This window comes from Oryx dammah, unplaced genomic scaffold (genome assembly GCF_014754425.2).
Source record: "Oryx dammah isolate SB20612 unplaced genomic scaffold, SCBI_Odam_1.1 HiC_scaffold_1, whole genome shotgun sequence".
NCBI lineage: Eukaryota > Metazoa > Chordata > Mammalia > Artiodactyla > Bovidae > Oryx > Oryx dammah.
The window spans coordinates 51194756-51221463 of NW_024070185.1; the positions used below are offsets into that span (position 1 = coordinate 51194756).

The 26708-nt window shown below is 39.9% G+C and overlaps 1 protein-coding gene across 2 annotated transcripts in view; it reads left to right on the forward strand.

Annotated features, from left to right (window-relative positions):
- The window catches only part of PCSK5 (proprotein convertase subtilisin/kexin type 5), a 513187-nt gene that overhangs the window by 35912 nt on the left and 450567 nt on the right, over window positions 1-26708 (forward strand). For both annotated transcript variants that reach the window (XM_040256508.1, XM_040256430.1), the window contains exon 2: window positions 10236-10340. In XM_040256508.1, the coding sequence (XP_040112442.1) occupies window positions 10236-10340 (105 nt within the window). The remainder of the gene's footprint in view (window positions 1-10235; window positions 10341-26708) is intronic.

The window sequence follows — 26708 nt, forward strand, 5'->3', positions numbered from 1 at the left end:
AGTCCATGGGGTCACAAAGAGTCGGACACGACTAAGCGACTTCACTTTCACAGCTACATAGAAAAATTGATAACTGAATACCCAGAGTCCTGAAAATTATGAAAAATAAACAAACTCCAAATACAAATAGTCTAGTTTCATTTTCGTTGCTTCTCATGCATGTCTACTGAGATACTAGTTACATGTTGTATTAGTTTCTTATTGCTGCTGTAACAAGTGATCACAAACTTAATGGCTTAAAACAACATAAAATTATCTTTCAGTTCTTAAGGTCAGAGGTCCTAACCTAAAGTGGGGATGTCATCAGAGTTGTCTTCCTTCTGGAGATTCTAGACAAGATGAGATTCTAGACTCATCTCTTTGCCTTTTCCTTCTAGAAGCTGCTTGAATTCCTTGACTCGTCTGTCACCCCTTCCTTCATCATCAGAGCCAGCAACATAGCATCTTCAAATCTCTAGGTCTCTTTGACCTCTTTTTCTTTCTCCCTGTCTCCCCATCTCTGATCTCTGTTTCCATCTCTCTCTCTGACCTATGTTTCTGCCATCACTTCTCTCTGACTTTGCCACCTCCTCCTTATAAGAACCCTGTGATCTCTTTGGGCCTACCCAGATAAGCCAGGATAATCTCCCCATCTCTAAACTCTTAATTTAATCACAGCTGCATTGTCCTTTTTGCCATAGAGGGTGACATAGCCACCGGTTCTGAGGATTAGGATAGGAACATTTTTAGGGGACCATTATTGAGCCTGCCACATGTACGCATGTTTTAGAAAGTTGCTCTAAAATCATAGAGGTAATAGATTTTCGCTTGAGTATCCTGATTTTAAAAAAATGATTGTAATGCTTTTGCTCTGATTTCATGTATTCTAATATGGTTCTCTGAAGAGCTGAGTGATCGACTTGAAACTTCAAGTCTAAGGAAGACATTTTTCATATCATTTTGGGGCATTTCATGGCCCAAGGTGCTTGGTACCAGGTATTATACTTATTTAGCTTAGAATGCCCCTTGAACTTCAAGGTGAAGGTGTGCCTTAAAGATACTTTCTCACCTACATGAAGACACTGTTGTAAGTGACTTGGGGTCAGTGGTAGAATAGGAACTAGAGACCAGGTTTCCTGTCTGCATAGAGGACAGGGATGGGCTCTCATTACTCTCAGGGATACTTTTCAACACTTTCTTTTCTGTATCTGCTCAAAGTAGACAGAAATGTCCCTAAAAACATCCCCTCTGCATATAACTCTTAGGAGCACCATCTTATGGGTAATTGTTTTAAATTTCCCCTTAGAAACCTTTTATTTTAAACATCTTTTAGAGTAGTTAACATATGCCATGGAGTTAGGCTATCTGGAGTCAACCTGAGCTTGGCCCTTTCCTAACTCTGTGGCTCTAGGCAAGTTCTTAAATTTTGTGAGCTTCTGCTTTTGTGCATATGAAATGGAAACCGTGATACCTACCTCATACTGTTGTGAGGATACAGGGCAATGATGCTGGGCAGTTCGTTTGTACTTCATAAATATTAGCAGTTCATCAGATTTCTGAAGTTACTTGCCTTCTAATTTAACATTTAATGAATTCAACAGCCTTGTTATACATACCACTTTGGTTCAGTGATTCTAAGAGGCCATTGATTATGATAAAAAGAGAGGGAAATATAAAGGTAGATTGTGGTGATCATGTGGTTGTTCATAATAAATTATTAACTTTTGAACATGTTTGCATATGATAATGTCATTCATTCATTCAACATTTAATAAGAGTAAATTCTGTGTTATGTTATGTTATCACAGAAAGGATTATAAAGAGATTTGCAAGAAGACTTCCATAAGGTTTAGAGACATGCTCACTGTTGCTTTGATTACTTCAAGAGCAGGGGCCATTCATTCATTCAATTATTTATTGGGATACCTGACACTGCTAATAAGAGCTAGGGCTGGTCCAGCAGTGAGTAAAACAAAAATTCACATTCTGGGAAGCTAACATTCTAGTAGAGGAAGACCAACAATACATGGGACAAATACAGAGAATATATAATGTTAAGAGGTGATAAGTGTGAAGGGGAAAATTAAATCAGGGAAGGGGCAATGGGGTATGCTGAAGAGGGAGATGGTAATTTCAAGTGGAATGGTCTCAGAAATCCTCCCTGTGAAGCGGGCATTTTAGCAAACACTTGAAAAAAGAGAAGATGTGAGTCATAGAGATTTCTAGAAGAGCATTTTTTTTGCAGAGGAAAAGCAGGTGTAAAGGCTCTAAAGTTGGAGAGTTCTTGGTGAAAGCAATCCTGGCCACCCTTTCTTTGAGTCTCCTTTGAATGTTACAGAGTCTGGAACACAGAAGGCAAATCATAACAATGGTTTGAGTACTTTCAGGGAAGTACAAAGGAGTCACCACAGTCAACATTTTAATGAAGGGAAATCAGTGTACCCTGGCACTGCTTCTGGAGTTTTCTGTCTGAATGGAATTTAGCAAGCAGGAGTTTCAAATGTTAATTGTGGGTATTAGAAAGATGTTGACCTGCAAGAATAATAATCTTACTGACTTGGTTTCTCCTCACCTCACCTGAGAGGATGGGAGAAACTCTGGACTGAAGAGCCCCATGTCACTGGGTTCTTGCATTTCCCAGTCTCTGAATCATTCTACAGATGGGAAAGAGAACCAAAAGTCATTAGAGGAGCTACAACTTTTGAATTCACCATTATTGAGGTATAATTTAAATATCCCGAGGGCAGCCATTTTTAGGTGAGATTAGATGAGCTTTGACAAAGGTACATACCCCGAGGTGTGCTGATAAACACTAAACAAGTAACTTTCAGAGAAAAAAAGAAATCTTAATTGTAACCTTTACCAGTTTTTCCTGATGTGCTAAAAACTTCTGCCATTGTTGATGTCAGGTCATAAATGTGATGTTCCTGAAGAATGTGTTGGAAAAAGATGCATTTGGATTTTGCAAACCTTCATTGAGCTAGTTCCAGCATGCAGGAGCACTTATCACTGATGGAATTACCACCACAGTCATGATACAGAAATTCCCCAGACTCCTAAGTTTCTCCAGGTTTTCCCCAAGGTTATCACTGATCTGTTTGTTGTCATGATAGAGTAACTGTCCTAGAATTTATCAGTGGAATCATACAGTATGTACTCTTGGTGTCAGCATGCTGTTTTGACCTTCATCCATGTTGCTGCATGTATCATCAGAGGTTTGTTCCTTCTTATTGCTGGGCATTCCATTCTATAGATATACCATAGTTTATTTATCCATTCACTGGTTGATGGATATTTGCATTGTTTCAAGTTTGGGGCTGTTATTAAGAAAGCTGCTATAAACATCTGTGTGTGAGTTTTTGTCTGGAAATAGGTCTTCATTTCTCTTGCGTAAATACTATAAATGAAATAGCTGGATCAGTAGTACGATATATGTTTCATAAGAAATGACCACATGATTTTCCAAAGATGTTGAACCATTTTCTCCTCCCACTAGCAATGTATAAGAGTTCCAATGCTCTGCAATCTCATTAAAAATTGATATTGTCTACCTTTAAAATTTTAGCCATTTTGGTATGTGTATAGTGCTGCTATCATTTTAATTTTCATTTGAGCATCTTTTCACATGCTTAGTGGCCATTTGAATATCTTTTGTGAAATGTCTGTTCAAACTTTTGCTCATTAAAAAAAAATCTAGTTGTAGACTGGTGGTAAAAAAAAAAAAAATTAAAAAAGAGTACAGAATTTGGGGATATACGTTAAGTTGGAGAGGATGGGAAGGAAAATAAGGCAGACAAGCAGCCTTAAGGAGCTACCGGTTCATCAAGGTGTCCGTGATCTCGGCACTTCATAACCAAGGTGACCGACTCTCCCAGTTTCGCTGGGACTGACCCAGTTTAAGCACTGGAAAGTCCTGTGTCCCTAGAAACATGTCCGTACTGAGCAAATGGCATGATTGGGCACCCTATAGAACTATCTATAAGAAATTGCAGACTCTGTGTGTGTAATGACTATAAGTCATTAGGCTGGTGAGAGTTTTAGCTGCCAGCACAAGTGAGTCTGTTAGTAGTGAATGAATTCTGACAGGCCACAAGCTCCTCATCAGGGGTAAAGCCAGTGTATAATATGGGTCTTCTGGCTTCCAGCTCTCTGCTCAGAAGTTAACAGCTCACCTGTGACATAGGAATTTAGGAACACTGGAAAAGTTCTCTCCTACTGGCAGAAAAAGAGTGGGGGGGGAAGCCTCCAATGATTCTTTTTTTGACAGTGATTTTTTTTTTAAATTGCAAGCACTGTGAACTCACTTATTTGGCTTATGTTTTAATTTTCTGATCAAATGCACTTGTCCATGGAAGAACCAGGACAGTGTCTTACTAGTCATTTACACCTTAGTAAAAAGAGTTTATAAAAAGCCTTTCCTAAGAACATAATCTAGTTTGAGTAAAAGTAGTGATAGGAAAATTCTGAGTGCAAGGATGAATGGCTACGACTAAGGAAGAAAAAGCACAAATGCTTGACAGAATTGCGAATGAGAGATGAAATTCATCGACTTAGTGTTGTGTATAAGAGTTGTGTGGCTAGGCAAGGAAGAGAGTAGCTTTAAATACAAGAGGAGTTTAAAAAAATCAAATGGGAAGGAATTATTCTCGTTCCTTTATGTGGTGTTAAGGATAAGTGTGAGCTTTGATCTGCTATTGCTCATATACTTCATCTACTCCTTTAGTTCTTGATTTATTTATAAGATGTCCCAGTGTTAGTTATGTATTGTTCCTTGTTTTAGCTCTTGTTGCTAAACATTTATATGTTGCATAACATATAAACACAGTCATGTTTTGTTTTACATTACCCCAGAGGATCTAAATGAAATTCCTGCTTATAGATAATATTACTGCTGTGTTTTCATACACTGTCTTTCTTTTGAATCACTTCGAACATGTTATGACATTTTTCTTCTTAGTGTTTATTAAATGCCCTCAACATGCACAATGCTGTTGAAAGAATATAAAAGACACAATTCTTGCCAATAAGAGACATATTACTAGATGAGAGGCATAATGATGCTTTTAGGTGTTTTTATATATAGATATTATTTTTATATTTATCTTAAACATATAAGAAAGATATGAAAATATTTAATATAGATGACTTTTTTTGGATGAGGTAGAATAATTGAACTAATGCACACTGCTCCTTAGCTCTTGGCTTGCCAAAAAATGTAGATGTCTCACCTACCACCTTCAGAACCATAATCCCAGCAGATTTGGGACTTCAGTTAGGGTAGAAATAACCCCCCCACCTTTTTTATTTTTATTTTTATTTTTTGGGGGCCTTAATTTAATAGCTCTGTGATTCTCATACTGAAGATTTTGAATCAGATATAGCTCTAACATCTGTAGCTTTAGCAATATAAGTATTCTGATTTTCACATCATTCATTCAAGAGTCTTTTCTCTCTCCTGAGAACACACTGTGTATTGAGCCATGTACCGGGAACTGGGGACAAACAGAAGCACCTCTACCTCGTAGGAACTTACAGGCATGCAGGTGGGGACACAGATATTCAAAGAATAATTGCACTAATCCAGGTATGACTAAAGGTATATAATCTTAGGATTCTGTGAGATGATGTAATACAGGAAGCTGACCAGGTCTGGGAGTTTGCAGGCTTCCTTCTGGTGGTGAGACCTAAAGGGTAAGGAAGAGAAAGCAAGGTGGGGGCTGCTGGTAGGGAAGGGTGCAACAGGAAGAGGGTCCTGGACCTGAAGGAACTGCCCGCAAATGTGACTTGACGCGAGGCAAGAGGGAGGCAGCACCCGATCCCACAGGCCCTGCAGGTTGAAGGTGGTTCGTGCTCTTTACTCCATGAGTTAGGTAAAGCATGTAGACTGCTTCCTGGTACAGCATAAATGTTGATATTATTATTATTTACTTTAAAAACTGTATTATTAAATAATATTAAATCTTACTATTTATTTTAAGAGCAAAGGGAAGCCATTCAAGGATTTGGATCAGGAGTATGACATATGACAGCCAAATGTACATTTTATACCTAACTGGCCACTGTATAGAAAGACTTGAGAGAGGAGTTTGGTGCGAGCAGCTGTGAGAAGCCTAGAAACCAGTGTAGCTATTTAACAGACAGGATATCAGAGCAGACACTGTGGCTCATCTGTAGCCTGGAGGTTGGTTTTGCCTGTAGCCTATGACTTCAGAGGTACATAACTTGGAGGGTCTCTAAGTCACGTGAGATTGTATATGTGTAAAATTACTTTTTCAGAAGTTGTCGTCTATCCAATTTGGAATGTTCAGTGGAGCCAACTGCTGAATCCAGGGCTTGGTCTGTTTTGGAAGACATTCACTATTAAATAGCTTGGAGAATTCATCAGGAAGGCCAAGTTTCAGAAAAGGCTCCCAAAGCCACTACAGAATGGGCCCCCACCAGAGCAGCTGCTTCTGCTTCAGTGAGGCAGCTGAGGAGGGAGGAAGCTACCCTGTGATACCCCTGTAGTTCTCAAATCTCTTTCCAACTGATTGACAAAACAGGCTGTGCAAATCAATGCCCAGAAAGCTAGCAACCAGGTACTAAGACCTCTACCACCACCATCATTAAGAAACATAAATGTCTCCAAGAGCATGCCTCACAATGCCATAGTCTGCCTTTTTTTGGTAGAACCTTAATCACATTCAGAACTCTGGTTGCATAGAATTTAGCTCTGCAGTATAGGAAGACTCACTAGAAGGATGTTGGAACGCATCTTGTGAGCCCGTCCATGAGATGCACCCTGAAACTTAACTAAATTCGCCCCGACGTGAGACAGTCAATAAAGGTATACATTTTATCACCTCACAACACCAGCTGTGTGCGTTTGGACACTACTAGAGCCTCGACAGCCTCCTTTATCAAGTTGGAGAGAATGATATTTGTCTTCAAAAGCTCTTGGGGAGATGAAGTTAGATAGCATGACATTGGTTCCACATGAAAGTGAAAGTGAAGTTGCTCAGTCGTGTCCGACAGGCATTCAGTAATCGAAGCATCAGCCAATCAGTGAACACCATTCTGCAACCTATAGAGCAGTGGTCCCCAAGCTCGATGACAACAGGACCTGGTTTCGTGGAAGACAATTTTTCCATGGACCTGGGGGTGGTGATGGTTTCAGAATGCTTCAAGAGCATTGTATTTACTGTGCACCTTGTTTCTGTTATTACATCAGCTCCACCTCAGATCATCAGGCATTAGATCCCAAAGGCTGGGGACCCCTGCTATTGAGGAAATGGAATCCCTTAAAGATGGATATTAAATAAAGATTGCTGCTAAAAAGACTTATGGCCCAAATAGATGTGGCTTCCTGTATCAGTCCTATGGGATTGGATGAGCATATTTTCCCCCGGGAAAGTAGATGGCATTTGGTTGTGTACTGTTTCAGATATTTATTTGTGTTAAGTTTAAAAAAATAATGCATCCACATAAATAATGAAATGAAAATCCTTCTTCTTCAGTTTGTCAAGTTTCCTTCTTGAAATACCCCATTCATATTAAACACACATGTCCTCTAGATTCTTCCTTTTTCTCCTGAAAAAATTGGGTCATAATATATGCCTCTCTGCACCTATATTTATTTATTTACCCCCTACCTTGAAGATCAGTCCATTTCAGTTCATGTAGAACCAATCACCCATCAATGGCAGCCAGTTGATTGCCTTCTTTTGCTTTTACAAAATTTGCTCTGCCGAACAGCCATTCTTGTTCATAAGTGACTATTATATCTGTAGAATTAATTTTAAGATGTAGAAAGGCTAAGTCAAAGGTTAAGTACTGTGCATAGTTTTACTGATATGACCAAATGACACTCCAAACACTTGTACCAGAGCTTTACTGATCCTGTATAAGCTGCATTTGTGCCTACATCCTTGTCAACAGTGTATCATCAACCCTTTTGATTTTTGCCAGTGAAACAAGGGAGGTAGATCTACCAGAGTAGATCAAGAGGAATCCTGACCAAGAGACAGAGGTGAGGGATTAATTTGAAGATAAGAGGTGAGAGAAGGTAGGATTTAAATATAAATTTACAAAGGAAACTCATAACCTCTGCCACTTACTGTGTGACAGGCAGTGACCTGACGAGGCAATGTACCTGCTGTTACATTCGATCTTTATAGCCATGTGAACTCATAAACACTGTCATCTCCCATTTCACTCTGATGCCCAATTTCTGTGCACTACACTTCCTGTGTCCTTATTTCACAGTTGAGGAAACTAAGGCCCAAAGAGGTTAAGTGATGTATCCCAGATTTCAGCGAAGTTAAGTCAAGATAAGGGTTCCACTTTCCAGCTCCATGTACATACTGCATTAGGCCAGGATTCTGGCCTGTACCACTGAAGCCGCAAAGGATCTGAATATATTTTCAGGGTGTATTTCATCCATGGTTTAATAGTTGAGTTGAATTCAATCGTTTCCTATAGTAGAAGAAATTCTGTAATAGTTGAGTGGACATGATCTTAAACACAGTGATACTTTTCATGTTAGTAATAAATTCTTCCTCGGAGATTCTCTGTTCCTTTTCACAAAAACTACTGTATTTACCCAAGGAGCATTCTTGACAGAAGCTCCATGAGATGAAAGCTCTAAGCTTCTTGGGATTTTAAGATTTTCTGATAAAGGATTAAGCAGCCCCTCCTGAATTCTACCCTTAGTCCTTTGGAATTTTAAAATTGGCCTGTAAATCCTTCTTAAAACACCCTTAGAGACTGGGACTGGCAGCTGTGCCCTCTTCCTTATTGTTTTCTATTACTTCAGAGATCAGGATCACTGAGATTAGAAGTTTTAGCTAGAATTTCCTCATTTCCCACTTGTTTGCAGAGTCCAGGATCTCTTCTGTGTATATCCGGGCAGTTTCCACTTGAATCAGAAGTGGGAGACTGCAGACATTCATATTTAATGAAGATAAGAAACATTCAATTAAAGCATGAAGTCCCAGTGAGGAGATGACTCTTAAATGGCACAGAAATTTGGTTAATCATCCCTATTGGAAGGGTGGGATGATGTCTGAGAATGTGATGAAAAGATGGGAATAAAAATAAACCCTTTATCTGAAAAAAGTAAGCTGAGCCAATGACTTCTGTTTTTTTAAATTAAGAAGGCCTAACTTTGGAATTGTCCTAATTGGAAAATATCCTGATCATAGTCATTCTTTTACAGTAGAGCAGTGCTGTTCTAGCAATGGAGAAATAGACCGTTAATATATTTGCCCAAAAGCAAGGAAAGTGTAAGTGTTAAAGAATGGAATCTGAGAGCTGTAGTGATCTTAGACATAAACTAGCCTGAAGTCCAATTTTATAGACAATGAAACTGAGGCATAGTAAGTATATACAGTTTATTCATGAAGACATTTTTGGTGACTGTAAGCCAAATCTAGAACCAAGCTCTCCTGCATTAGCTCGTTGCATGATTTAATGTCCGTTATGTGATCCATATTTCATGATCTGAAAGAATATGATTGTTTGGGATTGTGGGGTTTTTTTTAGAATGTACAGGGATTTATTTTTACAGCTATCCTAAACCTAATTGTTTTTAACTAAAGAAAGGGGTACATAAATGAGAAGACAAATCTGTTAAAGAAATGGTTAAGATAAGGGCAATTAAGCTATTTTCACACAGGAAGCTTAGCTGATAAGACATGTAATCTTTTGTTTTAGAAATTCTGCTTTTAGTTTTGCAACACATGAATAAGGGCTATGTATTTATACTGTCTACTGAAGTCAGGAAACAAACTAGGTAGTGTTTTCTTTGCAAATGATAAACTACTTAGGACTTGTTTCAAATTAATGATATAAGTAATCTAACAAGGTCTTTCATTGTACATTTATCAGAGCAAACAAAATGCAATGTGTTTTTATAACCAGATAGCTATTCGATTTTTTTTTCTTTCCCACATTTGGATATAGATTGATATAGAATTACTTAAAATGCTGCATATAAATTAAACATTAAAAAAGAGATAGGGAGAGCCTAGGCTGCCCCATTATAATCTTTAGTTCTGCAGTCACTGCCTCAAGGACACTCATTTCATATCACATGTCCTTCTTTTGAAAAGTGATCACCAAGGTTCAAGTAACATTTAAGCATGGCCAGCAACTGCATAATTTATGGGGGTTTTTTTTTTTTTGGTATAGTGTTCTTATTTTAATGAAAAAATAAGAAAACGAAGATTTTTTCATACATTAACTCTCTTTTGTTCCTTCCCTCCTACCTTTTGCAGATCGGGGCCCTGAAGGATTACTACCACTTCTATCACAGCAGGACGATTAAAAGGTCAGTTCTCTCAAGCAGAGGAACCCACAGTTTCATTTCAATGGAACCAAAGGTAAGAAGAACCAGCTGGGTGGGGACCAAGAGATAGATCTTCTGCATTTTTCATTGGTAATCTCACACTAGGAGCTGGTAACTAGCACGAAGGCTTAAATTTCAAGAACACTCATACTATCCAGTATCTTTGTTTCCTTTTCAGACCAAAAATAGGCAATGGTTTGATTTCTTATTGAAGTGCCTGTATCATCCTAGTTGTAGAACAGCCCAGGGCTATCAGAAGTAGGAGTTGTCATAGATAAATGAAAAGAGAGTATATGTGAGGGCAGATAGGGATGTATTCAGAAATAGTGAAGTGTTAAGGAGACCATACCTTCTGCGTATTTGCATACAAATCTGAAGTTCTATCTGAGCTCCATACAGGGTCTCTTCCAGAAGCTTCAGGTCACCGTGATCCTTGCAGTTTCAGTTGGCATTAATAGAGCCAGTCCATTGGGAGCCCAAAGACCAGACCATGGCCTCGACCATGTCTGAGACAGGAGGAATTCTGAGCACAGAATGGATAGAAGCTGGCTACTTCTCTTGGGGGCTCATCAGAGATCTTTCTTACACATTGTCTTGACCCCAATCCTTTGGGGCTGTACAGAAAGCATAATCCTAGGAGAAGCTCGGAGGACATCTGTGTCTATGTCTAGATTCTCCCAGTCCATGTTGGTGGCAGTTCAGCTTTGAAATGAGAGATAGTAAGTGGTGGAGTTGTATTAGGGGCAAACAGGCTAGTTAACTGGCAACTAAAGCTCTGGGGATGAGTTATCTGTCTGTCCTTATTAAGTTGGAGGAAGGGATTGTCTCTGACAGAGAACCACTTGGCCTCCCAGATATGGCAAGTAAGGAGGAAGAGAGGACAGGGGTACCAACCTGGTCATCTGTGGGTTCATATTTGTTGTTTACTCATTAGGAAGTGTTACTTTTTCCTTGTTATGATTAGGGTTTACTGTATGAGCTCATTTTCAAATAAATTGGTCAGCAAGTCTCTACCAGTGAGCATAACAATCTCACCTAGAGATTCCTCGAAAATTATATTCCTTATTAAAGCAACAAGGTCCCTATTTGAATTAATATGCAAATCAGGTTTGTAGTTTGGAGTCCTGCCCTCGGTTATGTGCCACAGTTTGCCTTGTTTAATTTTTTTCTGGAATATTATCACACAGTTGTCATGATTGTAAAATTATATCTTGGTGGTTAGAAAAAACACTTTTGTCATAGGGCCCAATTTTCCATGGGTTAGAGGAACATCCCCTGATACTTAATATTCTGGCAGCCTGTGGATTATATAAATATATATATTTCCCCTTCATCTCTATTCAGAATTAAATGTTACTGGAAAAGCAATCTGTTAGGACGTTCTTGAATTAGCAGAGTTTTTGAAGCAGAGTCACGTTTTTCATCTGTTAACTTTTCCAAAGCTTTCTTGAACTTCAATAATTTAAATGATTTTAATTTCAGACCTCATGTGCATAGTCAATGTGAATTTGAAAATCCGAGTACTAATTGGTTTGGGAGGTTAGAACAGAAGAAAACATAGAGCTGTGTCAATCCTTAACGTTTCTCGGGGACGCTCAGTCTTCCCTTCTTATCTCAGTGTATCAGATTGCACATGCAGGACCCAACCGAGACCTGGGATGCTGGAACACACAGTGCTCAGTGTGTTCATCCTTCCCCACCCAGCGCAGAGATGCAGAGCTGGTTCATGCCAGCCTCAGGGTACACGCTCAGTTCCTCCTCCTCCTCAGTGCAAGGAACAGCCCAGGGTAGCACTGTACCTTCCTCCTCATTCTGACACGCCTGCGCCTCTTTCCCACCCAGCTGTTTATACAAGAGATGCCACAATTTTACCAACTTTTCAGATGGAGGGCCCCAAATGGGCAACTGTCCACAGGTTTTTTCAGATATTTCTTAAAGTCCGATCGTTCCTTCAGCTGGTCATTTCTTGAGCCTCTGAGATATGCCAGCCCCTGTGTTAGGCTTTGGGGATTTGTGGGTAGGGTGGTCCCCTTAGCAAGCTTGCTGCAGCCTCCCACAGTAGCTTTCAGATGTAGCTTTTTTAAATTACAAGATGTTACAGTGCTTCTCATTGTTGGGGATGGAGGAGCAAAGGAGATGGGGTCTACTATATTCTTCCTCCTTCTCAGTTTCCTCCTCAAAAAGCTCAGGGCTGCTTAGGGTAAGTTTCCTTTATAATTGGAAAAAAAAAAAGAAAAAGAAAAAAAACCACCTTTATTACAGAGAAGTTGCAATAGCATTATGAAGAATTCCTATGTTTGCTTTCCAGATTCCCCAAATGTTAACATTTTTTTACATTTTATCATGCTTACTTGATTGTTTTCTCTCTCTCCTCTCTATACACATGCAGGCACAGGTATGTATATAAGTTTCTTTTTGAAAATTTGGGTGCAAATTGCAGACACAATGCCCCTTTAAATACTTCACTGTGTATTTACTAAAACCATGGACATTTTTGACACATAACCAGGTGTACATTGGCTCACATTTTGGTAAAATCTGTATATTCACATTGATTCAGTATTACTATCTAATTTACAGATTTTATTCATATCTTGCCAGTTGTCTCTTTTCTAAGCCAGGAGCATATCAGTTGTCATGTCCCCCAAGCCCCTTCGGTATAAACACTGTCATCCTTTCATCTTCTTTTTGTTTTCTTTTTCCTTCCTTTCCCTTCTCTTCCCCTCTCTTTTCTTTCATGATCTAGAACTTTTGCAGAGTACTGACCAGTTATTTTGGCGAATCTCTCAAGTTGGGCTTGTCTGATTGTTTGTGATTAGATTCAGGCTTGGTAAGAACCCGAGAAGTGCTGTGTTCTTCCCAGTGTATCAGATCAGGAGGTACATGACATTGATGTGTTTCATTTTCCTTGATTTTAATTTCAGTTACTTGATGAAGGTGGTGTCTGCCAGTTTTTTTTTTTTAAATAAAGTTTCCTCCCACTTAATTAATAACTGTTTTGTGGGGAAAGATTTGGAGACTATGTAAATTTCTATTGGCTGACTTTATATTTTTTCACTCCCAGCAGACCTCATGGGGAGTATAAAGTGTCAGTGTGACTTGCTTTCTAGGCAGATCTCCTTTTCTTTAATCTTGGGTGTGTGTGTGGTGGATGCTTTGTGTGCCAGAGTTGGAAGCACTTTTATGATTAGGGGATGGACCATGTGAAATGGCTTGGTGGAAAACATTGGTGATGCGTGAAGTTATTTTTGTTCATCATCATCTCCAGAATAGGAAAACACACATGGGTGAATTGCAAGGAATACATACACTCAACAGATCCTAGCTTTTACTTGCTGGAGTAAATTGCACGGCTCCTTCTTCTCCCTGCTATCGTTTTTACTTAGAGGGTTCTAAAGAAGGAAATGCAAAAGTAGCAATGTTGTAAGAATAACCCTCTTGGTGCTAAGAAAATGCTGTGGTCAGTTGGGGCACATGAGCACAGAGAACAAGAATAGACTGGATTCCCATATGTTAACAGTATGTTATGATTAGCTTTCAAATGACAGGGATCCACAGACTTCTAAGATAGCATCGCTATACAATAATAATACAGTTCGGCGAAAAGTGTTGGTACAGTGTTACAGCAGTTGGAAGGGTGAGTCTTATAATGTTCTTGACTCACCAACTTTTCTCCAAGAGACCTAGGTTAAATTTGAGAAACAGCAGTCTTGAGTTAACATTCCCAGAAGCCTCTCATTAATCTGCTTAGAAATCTTTGCCAGCCCTGTGGCATTTTGGTCAAAGAGGGTGTTATCTACAGGAGCTCTTTCAAATATTCTTTACAGCTCTTTAGCTGCCCATGCAGATACAGGCAGGGGCAGAGGAGATACTTTTCTTCCATTCTCCTCCTTCCCCAGAACAGAAAGTCAGAATCCTACATTTCCCACTAGGGCAGACTTTTAAAAACAAAAAATATAAACTGTTACTCAGTGAGCCCCCATGACCTCTCCAGGTATAGTTAATACACAAACACAACTTCTGCCTTTGCCCATTAGATTTTATCTTGAAGATATTGGCCTTTCAATCGCTTATCTTTTCTAAGCCCTTTTCTGTCTTCAAATATAAAGATCAATGTTTATCCAAATCTAGGATAGTATTAGCTTCTGCTCTGGTCTCAGGGATGAGCAACTTATCCTGCCTTATTTTTTCCTAAAGTTCATCTTATCAACCCATGGTGTTGCATGGGTGTTATATGGCTGTGTATCTCAAATACAGAAAAACTATTAACATTGTTTTATTTATTGTGCAGTCATAGGCTCCCTGGAGAAGGCAATGGCAGCCCACTCCAGTACTCTTGCCTGGAAAATCCCATGGATGGAGGCGCCTGGTAGGCTTGTAGTTCATGGTGTCGCAAAGAGTAGGACATGACTGAGGGACTTCACTTTCTCTTTCACTTTCACTTTCATGCATTGGAGAAGGAAATGGCAACCCACTCCAGCGTTCTTGCCTGGAGGATCCCAGGGATGGCGGAGCCTGGTGGGCTGCCGTCTATGGGGTTGCACAGAATTGGACACGACTGAAGCGACCTAGCAGCAGCAGCAGCAGCAGCTCCTTAGAGTAAGACTTCTCTCTTTCTTATTCAATAGCTGGCATACCCTCCATCATATTCATATGAGGTTCATTTTCACATCTGTTAAACATGCCCAATGACAGAAAGCTAAGTAATGGACAAGGCAAACATTTCTATAATTGAAGAGATTTAACGTGTTGAGCTAAAATCTGCTTGCCTGTAACTTCTCCCCGTAGGATCTACTTTTACCTTCTAGATTTATACATAACAGCTCTTTGTATATTGGAGCCCATCAGTTAGTCATATAGAACTGCAATTGGTCCTCTGTCGTTGTGGCCCAGAATTAAGTTCAAAGCTTTAGTTTACAGAGAAATTGCTCATTTGTTACATTTATACATAAGCCATTTTCTCTGAAGGAAATTTTAGAGCAGGGCATTCGAACTTTGTACAATGACAGCTAAAGGAGTGTAGAAAAAAGACAAGAAGGGAGAATGAAGTAATTAGAGATAGTTGGCAAGATGAGATGAAATCAAAACTGTGAAGGAAGAAAGGTAAGCTCAAATTCCTTGCTAATCCTGGTTGGCACCCGTTGTATCCAGAATTTGATTTTCAGATGATAGGAATTTTTCTTTTTGCCTCAAGGGTGAAGACCATGTAATGTCCCAGTTCATCTGACTACCCTCTTCCCCTCTTAGTGTCTATATGCTTGTTCTCTGGGTCTGTGTCTCTATTTCTGTTTTGCAGACAAGGTCATCTATACCATTTTTCTAGATTCCACATATATGCATTAATATACGATATTGGTTTTGCTCTTTCTGACTTATTTCACTCTGTATGACAGTTTCTAGGTCCATCCACATCTTTGCAAATGATCCAATTTTATTCCTCCTTATGGCTGAGGAATATTCCATTGTGTGTGTGTGTGTATATATATACACACTATTGATACCATGTATAAACTCGATAGCTCCTGAGAACCTACTGTATAGCTCAGGGGGCTGTACGCAGTGCTCTCTGGTGACCTAAATGGGAAAGAAATCCAGAAAAGAGGGGATGTATGTATAAATGGCCTTCCCAGGTGGCACTAGAGGTAAAGAACCCATTTGCCAATGCAGGAGACATAAGAGATGCAGGTTTGATCCCTGGATTGGGAAGATCCCCTAGACGAGGGCATGGCAACCCCCTCCAGTATCCTTGCCTGGACAATCCATGGATAGAGGAGCCTGGTGGTCTACAGTCCATGGGGTTGCAAAGAGTTGGATGCAGTTGAGCGACTTAGCACTTTTGCACATGTATACATATAGCTGATGCACTTTGCTGTACAGCAGAAATGAATACAACATTGTAAAGCAGTTGTGTGTGTGTATGTGCTATATTCCAATAAAAACTAATTATAAAAAGGCCATGTGATGAGGTAAAGTGAGAGCACAGGAGTACTTTGTTGTACATAGTGGTCATGTTCCTGAAAATTTGTATACATCTATTTATCAGGCAAACCCCATTTCCCATGGATTCACTTTATAATTTCAGAATCAGTTTATCTTCACTGTAGATTGACATATCACTGATCTATGGAGACAACCAGCACATTAGTTTAGTCTTTTTCTTAACTCTGAAGCAAACCATTTATAAGTTGTTTGCACACACCTGATCTGCCCAGGGGACCTTTGAAAGTAAAGAAACCTTATTCAGTTAGAAATAGATGCTCAGGAGAGTCTGCGCTCCATCTTGCCCTATTCCCAGGCATGAACCGCAGCTTTGCCTCTTCCACATTCTTTCTACCCTGAGTACAAGTGCTTCCTGTTCCGGCTGCTACCCCAGTTCCTCTCACCTCACGTGCCCTCATTGCACTTGGGGTTCCCCTGGACTGCTTTCTCTGGTAGGTTAGTTTTCTGCTCTCTGGTCTGAAATTGATGCTAACTTCATGATTTCACTTTGTTCTGTGAAGTGCAGTTTTATAACAACATTCCTGGGCTTGTGCTCAGTGACTGGGCTTGTGGGAAGATTCTGGGTATGTTCATTTGGACGAGAGGGGCAGTCTCCTCTGGGGCAGGAACCTGAGGCTATGTGTTCTCAGCATGTGTCATAACTCTGATGACTGGACACTTGCCTCACAGGCTCTCACCAGTGAATGAAAGTAGTTACCAGATATCTTGAGAATGCCTTGTGTTCTGGAAGCAGTGTGGACTTGGGTCTGATGACGAGCAGAGAGGATGTGGATGTAGTGCTCAACAGGCATGTTGGGGGGCTCTCTTGTTCTGGATGACCTTCTTTAACTACCTTTCACCAGTTATGAAATGTGACTGCTATAGCAAAGTCCTGGCTTCAGCTTTTGATAGCATTTCTGTGCCTTTGCAAACCCCGCTAGATTGTGTAGACTCCTGGGAGAAGCATTTCAGCTGTAAGTTTGCAACCTGTGATGCAGGTATAATGGCAGGACGGCTGGGAGTGTAGCAGAGACAGAAGGAGTGTGTGGGTACAGATGCCACTAAGTCCTCTGCCTTCCCTTCTTTTCTGTCTTGTTTTCACACTCCTAGATGTCTGAATCAGAAACCAGAGAGTCAGATTGTATACGGCTTGGTTCTCTGATGGGAAAGTTTGGGTCATGACCCAAATCCCTTATAGACAGGAGTGAATTCAAAAAGGAGTTTTTTAAGCTACTTTGGAAAAGTTGCCAAATCTTTATTAGAGAGCACTTGGCAGCCTTTCATTTTGAGAGTTATAAACTCACATGCCCACAGTGGATTAGAGATAAGAAACAAGTATGATGGGCCAGATGGAAAATCAGTGGGCACAGGACAGAGGGGAGAGCCCCTGCCGCATGTGTGGGAGTAGCCACTGCCCAGCAGCACCATGTTGGTGAGCTGGCTCGGGCCTGCCACTTCAGAACCGGCAAGTCTGGACTTTGACAGGACATTTTTCAATTTGAAATGTTGGCCACTGATTCGAAAGTTTAAACATATGCATGGGGCCAACAAAAATGCATCCGAAGGGCACCCCAGGTTGTCATCCCTGAGATGGGCAAGGTGGGAAGACAGGTGTCAGCACCTTCATAATTAGGCCTCGGTCTTACCCTGACCTGAACGCTGGTTTCAGTGTGTCAGTTTCACTCGCCTGGGTGGATCAAGCATGATTTTTCTCTGTCTTAGTCTCCAAACCAAAATATCAAGATTTTTAAGGATAAATAATAGGCTCAGGACTCTTGACTTTTGAGGAAGAGGCTGCTGCAGGTGAGGACACGGTGGTAGTGGTGGTGTGGGGAATGTCCACTCTAGCTCTTTTTATGTTTTTAACCAGTTTTCCACTGACAGCAGTCTCAACAGGAAATGAAGCCTGGAGGAAACAGGATAAGTTGAAGAAAAGAACAAACAACAAAAAAAGTAATGACCATGTAAACATAGGAAGAGGAATTAGGACAGGTGTAGGGTAGATTATGGATTTTTGCCACTTCAGTCACTTGAAGGAGAGGTCAGATGTAAAATCTTTATTTTCTTAGTTTATTTAGTATTTCTAAGGTATGAGCTTCTTATTTAACTTATATGCAGAGTACATCATGAGAAATGCTGGACTGGAAAAAGCACAAGCTGGAATCAAGATTGCTGGGAGAAATATCAATAACCTCAGATATGCAGATGATACCACCCTTATGGCAGAAAGTGAAGAGGAACTAAAAAGCCTCTTGATGAAAGTGAAAGTGGAGAATGCAAAAGTTGACTTTTGCACTCAACATTCAGAAAACGAAGATCATGGCATCTGGTCCCATCACTTCATGGGAAATCGATGGGGAAACAGTGGAAACAGTGTCAGACTTTATTTTGGGGGGCTCCAAAATCACTGCAGATGGTGACTGCAGCCATGAAATTAAAAGACGCTTACTCCTTGGAAGAAAAGTTATGACCAACCTAGATAGCATGTTGAAAAGCAGAGACATTAGTTTGCCAACAAAGGTCCGTCTAGTCAAGGCTATGGTTTTTCCAGAGGTCATGTATGGATATGAGAGTTGGACTGTGAAGAAAGCTGAGCACTGAAGAATTGATGCTTTTGAACTGTGGTGTTGGAGAAGACTGTTGAGAGTCCCTTGGACTGCAAGGAGATCCAACCAGTCCATTCTGAAGGAGATCAGCCCTGGGATTTCTTTGGAAGGAATGATGCTAGAGCTGAAACTCCAGTACTTTGGCCACCTCATGCGAAGAGTTGACTCATTGGGAAAGACTCTGATGCTGGGAGGGACTGGGGGCAGGAGGAGAAAGGGACGACAGAGGATGAGATGGCTGGATGGCATCACTGACTCGATGGATGTGAGTCTGAATGAACTCTGGGAGTTGGTGATGGCCAGGGAGGCCTGGCGTGCTGTGATTCATGGGGTCGCAAAGAGTCGGACAAGACTGAGTGACTGAACTGAACTGAACTGACTGAAGGTATGAGCTTCTACAACAGCGGAAATGAAAATGGAATGAAAACAACATTCTGAATTTCTAGATAGGTCTGGTCTTAGTTCAGGTTGCTTAAGGCAAGATATCATAGACTAGGTAGCTTGCAAACAACAGAAATTTATTTCTTCTTGTCTTAGAGGCTGGGAAGTTCAAGGTGATGAACTTGATCAAGTTCAAGATCAAGGTGATGGCAGATTTCTTGTCTGGCGAGAGCCCACTTCCTGGTTCATAGACAGTCATCCTCTTACTGTAATATCACCTGGCAGAAGAGGCAAGGGAGCACTCTGGGATCTCTTTATAACAGCACTAATCCCATTTATAGGAGCTCCACCCTCATGACCTAATTACCTTCCAAAGACCAGACCTCTAGATGCCATCATGTTGAGTACTAGGTTTCAACATATGAATTTTGCAGAAACACAAACATTTTGTCTGTAACATGTCTTAAGGGAACTTTAGAGCCACAGATTCTGTTGAATTCTTGAGCAACTTAGGATATAATAAGTAAGCAATAAGTGAAAACAGCAAAAAAACAACAAAAGCCAGCAACAACAACAAAACTCAAAGCTGTTTTATTTGTCTGACTTTGAAGAGAAACATACTGATTTATGTATTTATTTTAATGAATGCGAGAGTAAATAAGAGACCCAACTAAAACATCACCATTGAAAAGGCATGATTTGTTAAAAAGCGCTTGTGAATTTTGTTTCTGTGCTCAATTCTACCAAATGCCAATGAATTCTTATGACATAAAAAAGAGGCAATATGGTACAGCAGACAGAACCTTTGGATCCTTATTCTTGCTCTGATCTCTGGGGACTGAGCACTTAATTTCCTCTGACCACTGATTCTTCTCTCATTTGAAGACTCATCATTGTTCATGCATGTACTCAGAGAAATATTGATGTATAGTACAGTATAACAATTTGTACATATAACAAAAGATCAAAAGCATAGGTTAAATTCTTATAATAAAATAGTAAGTTCGCCATTAAAATGATGTTATAAATCTGTACATACTGGTAAGGAAAAATCTTGAAAATGATATGTAAAATAAAAAAAATAAAAACAGTATAGAAGGGCCTATCCTGTTTGTTTTATGTTTACAAACAAAAAGACCTGTGTATATGTGTGTGTAGTTATATGCAGCATAGGTTTGGAAGGAAACACAAACATGTAAAAATAACTCTTAATAATTACCTTTCCACACTGTTTGACATTTAAAAAAATGTTTCTACTGTCCCTGTTTTTGTTGATATCAACAATGCTTTGATATTTCATATATGTGAGTTCTTTTCTCATCTGCCTGTATCTTTCACTTGATGTGGTGATTGATCATTTGCTCCTTCTTGAAAAACAACTCTTTCTGGGTGGTTCTCCACCACCTCACCTATAAATTTTAGAGAGCTCAGGGCTCAGCTTTATGCTGGTGTCCTTGCTTCTAATTTATATCTCCTTCTCTCACCTCCCTGACATCTCCAATTAGATATCTAGTAAGCATCAAAACCATTATATGACATATACAATACTTTTAATTTCCATCCATCACCATGGCACTTTTCCTTTTAAGTAAATGGCACCGTAATTTATCTAGATATCCTAGCCAAAAATAGAACAACCTATTCTTGATTCTCTCCCTTTTCCTCGTTTCCCCTCATGGAACCAGTAAGAGATCCTGCTGGCTCCACCACTAAAATTTATCCTGAAGCTTTGAATCTGGGCTTTCCTCTCCTGCGCCGCCACCAGCCTGGTTAACCCACCCTTGTCTTTAACTTGGACCACAGCAATTGCTTCCACTTCCACTGTTGTTCTTCTGCAGTCATTCTCCACAGAAAGTAAACTTCTTAAACTGTACAGAGATCGTCTTGTAAAGACTTTCCATGGACTTTGGAGTAAAATCCTTTTTCTTAATGATCTTTCAGAGCCATCATGATCTGGCCTCTTCCTACCTCCATGAGCTAGGCTTTGAAATGCCTCTCTCTTGTTTATCACTTGCAGTCACATTGACCTCTTTCTATAAACACCAAACTCTTTCCCTTTGGCTGGAACAAATTTCCTTTGGTCTTTGCATAAAGGTTTTTTCTCCCCATTCACATATCAAAGCAAATGTCACCTACTTTGAAGGACCTTGAGGAGTCATCCTTGCTAATATACATCCTTAAGCTCATCTGCCCAGCTCCTGTCTAGCTTGATATATTAATTTCCTCTTTGATACCTATCTGAATTTGAAACCATATTGTTTCTTTTTTTTTTTTTTTTTCATATTGTTTCTTTATTTGATTATTGTGGGTTTTCCCTTCCAGGGTAAGACTCAGTAAAGGTAGGAGCCACATCTAATTAACTGTAGTATACCCTTGACTTGGAGTAATATCTGGCACATAAGGACCATCAATAGGAGAATAAATGAATGAATAAATGATATTTACAAATTAACTTTTACAGGAAAATAAATGATGGAGGAAATAATAAAGGGGCTATAACTTTCTCTCAATTTGCTTAGAACTCATCATTTTATGGTGACATACACAGTACTATCTCATTTTTGGAGAGCCAGTTGGAGAAACTGTTTCATAAAATGAAAGAAGTATTGAATAGAGTTGGGATATTTGGATTCTGGTCTTAGCAGTTCTCCTAGCTCAACTTGCTATTATTAGCAGGTCACTCCTCACTGGGCTTATTTCACTTGTAAAATCATGGAGCAGGTGATCTATTTTCTGACTTTCATTCCGAGCCATTAATTACCATCTTGAACCGATGTCACTTGTGATTTTGCTGTTGGTCCACATTGCCCATCAAATGTTCCCTTTTCATATTCCTTTTCTAATGTCTTCCAAACTTCCTCCTTCTCTTTCTTAGCACATTCAGCTCTCCCCCTGGACCCTGTTCTACCCGAAAGAGTGAATTTTGCAATTAGACTTGAGGATAACATGGTTAGTCTTGAGATAGATACAGATCTTACCTATTCAGCAATGCGTATGATAAATGAGGAACAGGTAACACTGCTTCTTTGTTTTCACAGTACCTGTCTCTCACTGATACAAAAGTATGATAAAAAGAATGGTAGTTATTATTACTGATATTCATGAATTCCAAAAGGCAGTTTTGTATAGCAAGACATAGTTAACACAAGTTCTTCTAAGGAATTTAATATTTTATATGGTTTTTGGAGAAATAATACCTTCTGAATGGACAACAAAAGGGAACAAATTTTTAAAAGCTTGCCTTGGAAATTAGAAATATATTGGGAGCGTAGTGAGAATGGTAGGTAGGAAGTAGAAAAAGAGGAAGCCAAAAATAAAATCAGATTGAATAAGGATGGGCACAGTTCATGGAAACTGTTGGTGGAATGTAGATTCTTCTTTAATCTGTTGACAAAGCTAAACAAGTGTTTTCAGGGTTGAGTTTTCAAGCCTAGGCAGTGATCCTACACCCCAGAAATAAAAAGGGCAAAAAGCGGGCAGAGTGAGCAGATGAAGGGCAGGACTGTGTCTTAGTGCAAATTTACTTGGCTCAGCTTGGCTCAGGTCAGCTCAGCTCAAGCTGTCAGCCTTTGCTCTAGACAGAATGTTCCAGTAATGTCCCTCAAGATATGGACAAGCTTTGCAGACTTACTCTTTGGACCAGCAGGAAGCCCCTTTTCAAGATTCATCTGTTCACTAGAGAATATGAGAAAGATGGAGACTCCATGGAGACTTGGGGGAAAAAATGGGGTCATTACTCAATACAGGGAAAACTGAATTCTCCCAGAAATGAGATAGCATGCGAGGACTGTCTGAAGTTCAGCCATTCTTTCATTTACTTTCTCCAGGTATAATTTTGAGGGCTTATCTTGTGCAAAATACTGGGCTAGATACCAGAGCTTTTTCCCTGTAGAGCTTACCCATGGAGCTTGCTGCTGCTGCTGCTAAGTCACTTCAGTCGTGTCCAACTCTGTGTGACCCCATAGATGGCAGCCCACCAGGCTCCGCCGTCCCTGGGATTCTCTAGGCAAGAACACTGGAGTGTGGTGCCATCACCTTCTCCAACCCATGGAGCTTACCACCTAGTGAACCTAAAGTCCAGGCTGGAAGCCAGAAAACCCAGTTCTCAGCATTAGTTCCTATCCTCAAATACAATTCTGACAACACTGGAAAACTGAGACTTTTGAAAGCATCAATTAATACTTTTTGGGTTTTGGTTTTATTTTTTTTGGCCACATTATGTGGCATGTCGGGTCCTAGTTCCATGTGGGATCCTTGTTACCTGACCAGGGCTCAAACCTGTGCCCCCATACATTGGAAGCACAATGTCTTCACCACTGGACCACCAGGGAAGTTCCCCTTAATAAAGTTTTAAAAGCTTTCCATGAACACTTTCAAGTTTCTATTTATATTTAGGCTTCCAAATAACAGAATATATTCTTAATACCAGCATGTCCCAAATATTGTATGGGCCATACTTCTATTAAAATAATATGTTTTCACCTGAAATGGAAAGTTAACTGAGTGTTCTCTGTTATTATTTTGTATGTCTGACAATTCTAATTTATAGGCAAATCATTTTGAGATTACAGTTATGAAAAAGCATACTGATACTAAGACATTAGTACATGTAACTACCGTAAGGCACAGCTAAGGGTAAAAATGAATCAAAACCGCCTTCTACCACGACCACAGTAAATCAGGAGATTTCCCATGTTTCCTATGCCGTGAAGTGTTCGTTATCATTATATAAGAGCCTGCTTAGAGTAACCATTATTTATTTACCATATACGTATGTTGGGACATTTAGATTGATTCCCTAGCTTATAGTAATGCCATTAAAGTTCCCCTGTCCCCACCCATGATAATTGCTTCTTTGTTGTTTGGTAGAAAATCTCTTTCAGCCCCTAGTAAAACATTTTACAAACTGTTCTTCTTGATTCCAAGAGACAAAGCCAATTTTCTCTGTGGCTGAACTCTGTATACCTGACCTCTGTGTGTGGGGGGCGGTGGGGGGGGCAAGGGCGGGGGGTGGTTCACTACAGCTAACCTGAAAGCAGCCACAACAAGGGCATTTGGAATGAAAGCATCTGTTTATCAGCCTTCTGATCAGCTGTGCAGATTTGTAGATTTTAAAGCAGTGTCGTTGTAAAGGTGTCCCTTCATAAGAGAAAGTTCCAACTCCTTAGACATGAGTTCTAACCAGTAGTTGTTATTAACTAATAGGAACAGGTTCAGAGAAGGCAATGGCACCCCAGTCCAGTACTCTTGCCTGGAAAATCCCATGGACGGAGGAGCCTTGTGGGCTGCAGTCCATGGGGTCGCTAAGAGCCAGACATGACTGAGCGACTTCACTTTCACTTTTCACTTTCATGCATTGGAGAAGGAAATGGCAACCCACTCCAGTGTTCTTGCCTGGAGAATCCCAGGGATGGCGGAGCCTGGTGGGCTGCCGTCTATGGGGTTGCACAGAGTTGGACACGACTGAAGCGGTTTAGCAGCAGCAGCAGCAGTAGCAGGAGGAACAGGTTGGAAGTCCAGCCTAGAACAGAACCTGAGACTGCTAAATTACCCCCGAGAGGGCAAAGGCTCCAGTGTGGCTCTAGGAAGATAACAAGATGAATCACTGGTACAGAGAGCTGGACTTTTCCAGTTCCTTGACTCGCCAGCTCCACCTTTGCAGGGCATTGCGCTTATCTCACTGGGAATAAAATTTAGAATGTTTCTCCCTTTTGCATCAGTTCTAGCATCCTGTATATGAGTTAATAACAGTGGTAGGGAATTAGGAAGCCATTCTTTAAGAGTCAGTTTTCTCTTATCAGAAGTGTAAGTAGAGCCCATGTTTACCCTTATGTATATAATTCAAATTTATAGTTGAGCAAACTGTGAAGTGACAGGCACAGCTCTCCGCATTTGTGGCATAATTTACAAGTTTTGAATCTGATATGTTTCATGACTAGAAAGAATAGTCATGGGGAAAATGGTACCTAACAGCTTTTTAAGCTGGGATATGTTTTTATTAAATCCTTTAAAATCTTCACTGTGTTATGTATATATTTTAATTCTTTATAATTGGTTTTCCCCATTTCATTATGATTTTCAGACATACAGCAAAATTAAAGAACTTAAAATGATCACCATTATACTTGCTGTTTAGAGTCCACCATTAGCATTTACATGCTTTTTTTATCTCCTATCTATGTACCTATCCATCTTTACTCATCTATTAATCCATTTAATTTGCATATCTATGCACCTGTCTGTGATCATTTATCCATTTATCCATCTGGTTTTTGATGTATTTAAAAATAAATTGCAAGCATCAGTCCATTCCCTTTCAAGTACTTCAGCATGCATGCCATTAATGTATTTGCTTTCTGAGATTTTTTTTTTTTTAATGTAAACTTCATGTACAGTGAAACTCACAAATGTTAAATGTGCACAGTCTTGGAGATCTGACAAATGCATACATATGTTCAGCCTAAAACCCGTTCAGGATATAGATTGTTCCCGTAACCCCCCAAGCCTCTTCCCCAGTCACTAGTCTCCCTCCTGAAGAAAATCACTGTTTAATTTTTTCCTACCATAAATTGATTTTTTAAAATTAAGGTCTAATTTACAGAGTAAAATCTGTCCTTTTTAGTGGACAGTTCTGTTAATTTTGATAAATGTAGACAGCTGTGTAACCACCGCAATATACAGATCAGTCCCATCACCACTAGAAATTCTTCTGCCTCCTTTACAGTCATCCCCCTTCCTCCACACCCAGCTTCTGGCAACCACTGACCTGTTTTCCATCCCTATAGTTTTGCCTTTTCTAGAATGTCATATGAATGGATTAAAGTAGCTTGTAGCCTTTTGAGTCTGGATTCTTTCACCTAGTATAATGCATTTGAGATTTCATGCACAAGGTTGTGTGTGTCAGTGGTTTGTTCCTTTTTATTGCTGAAAGAAAAGTGTTAGTCACTCAGTCATGTCCAACTCTTTGAGATCCCACAGACTGTAGCCCACCAGGCTCCTCTGTCCATGTAATTCTCAAGGCAAGAATACTGGAATGTGTTGCCATTTTCTTCCCAAGGGGATATTCTCGACGCAGGGCTCAAACCCAGGTCTCCTACATTGCAAGCAAATTCTTTACTATCTGAGCCACCAGGGAAGCCCGTTTATTGTTGAGTAGTGTTCTATTGTGTGGCTAGACCACAGTTTATCCATTCACTGGTTGAAGGACATTTGGATCATATCAGATTTTGGCAAATATGTATAAAGCTGCTGTACACCAAGTGTAATAGATTTTTAAGTCTGCTATGAGGTGGATTTGCCCTACTCAGGTTTTGGTGTTTATTTGTAAATTCCCAGTCCTCTATCAGACGTGGGACAAATGCATAATCAGGAGTTGCTAGAAGTGTGAATTATATGATCTGGAAAAAAAGTGTTTAGTTATTTCACTCATATGAAAT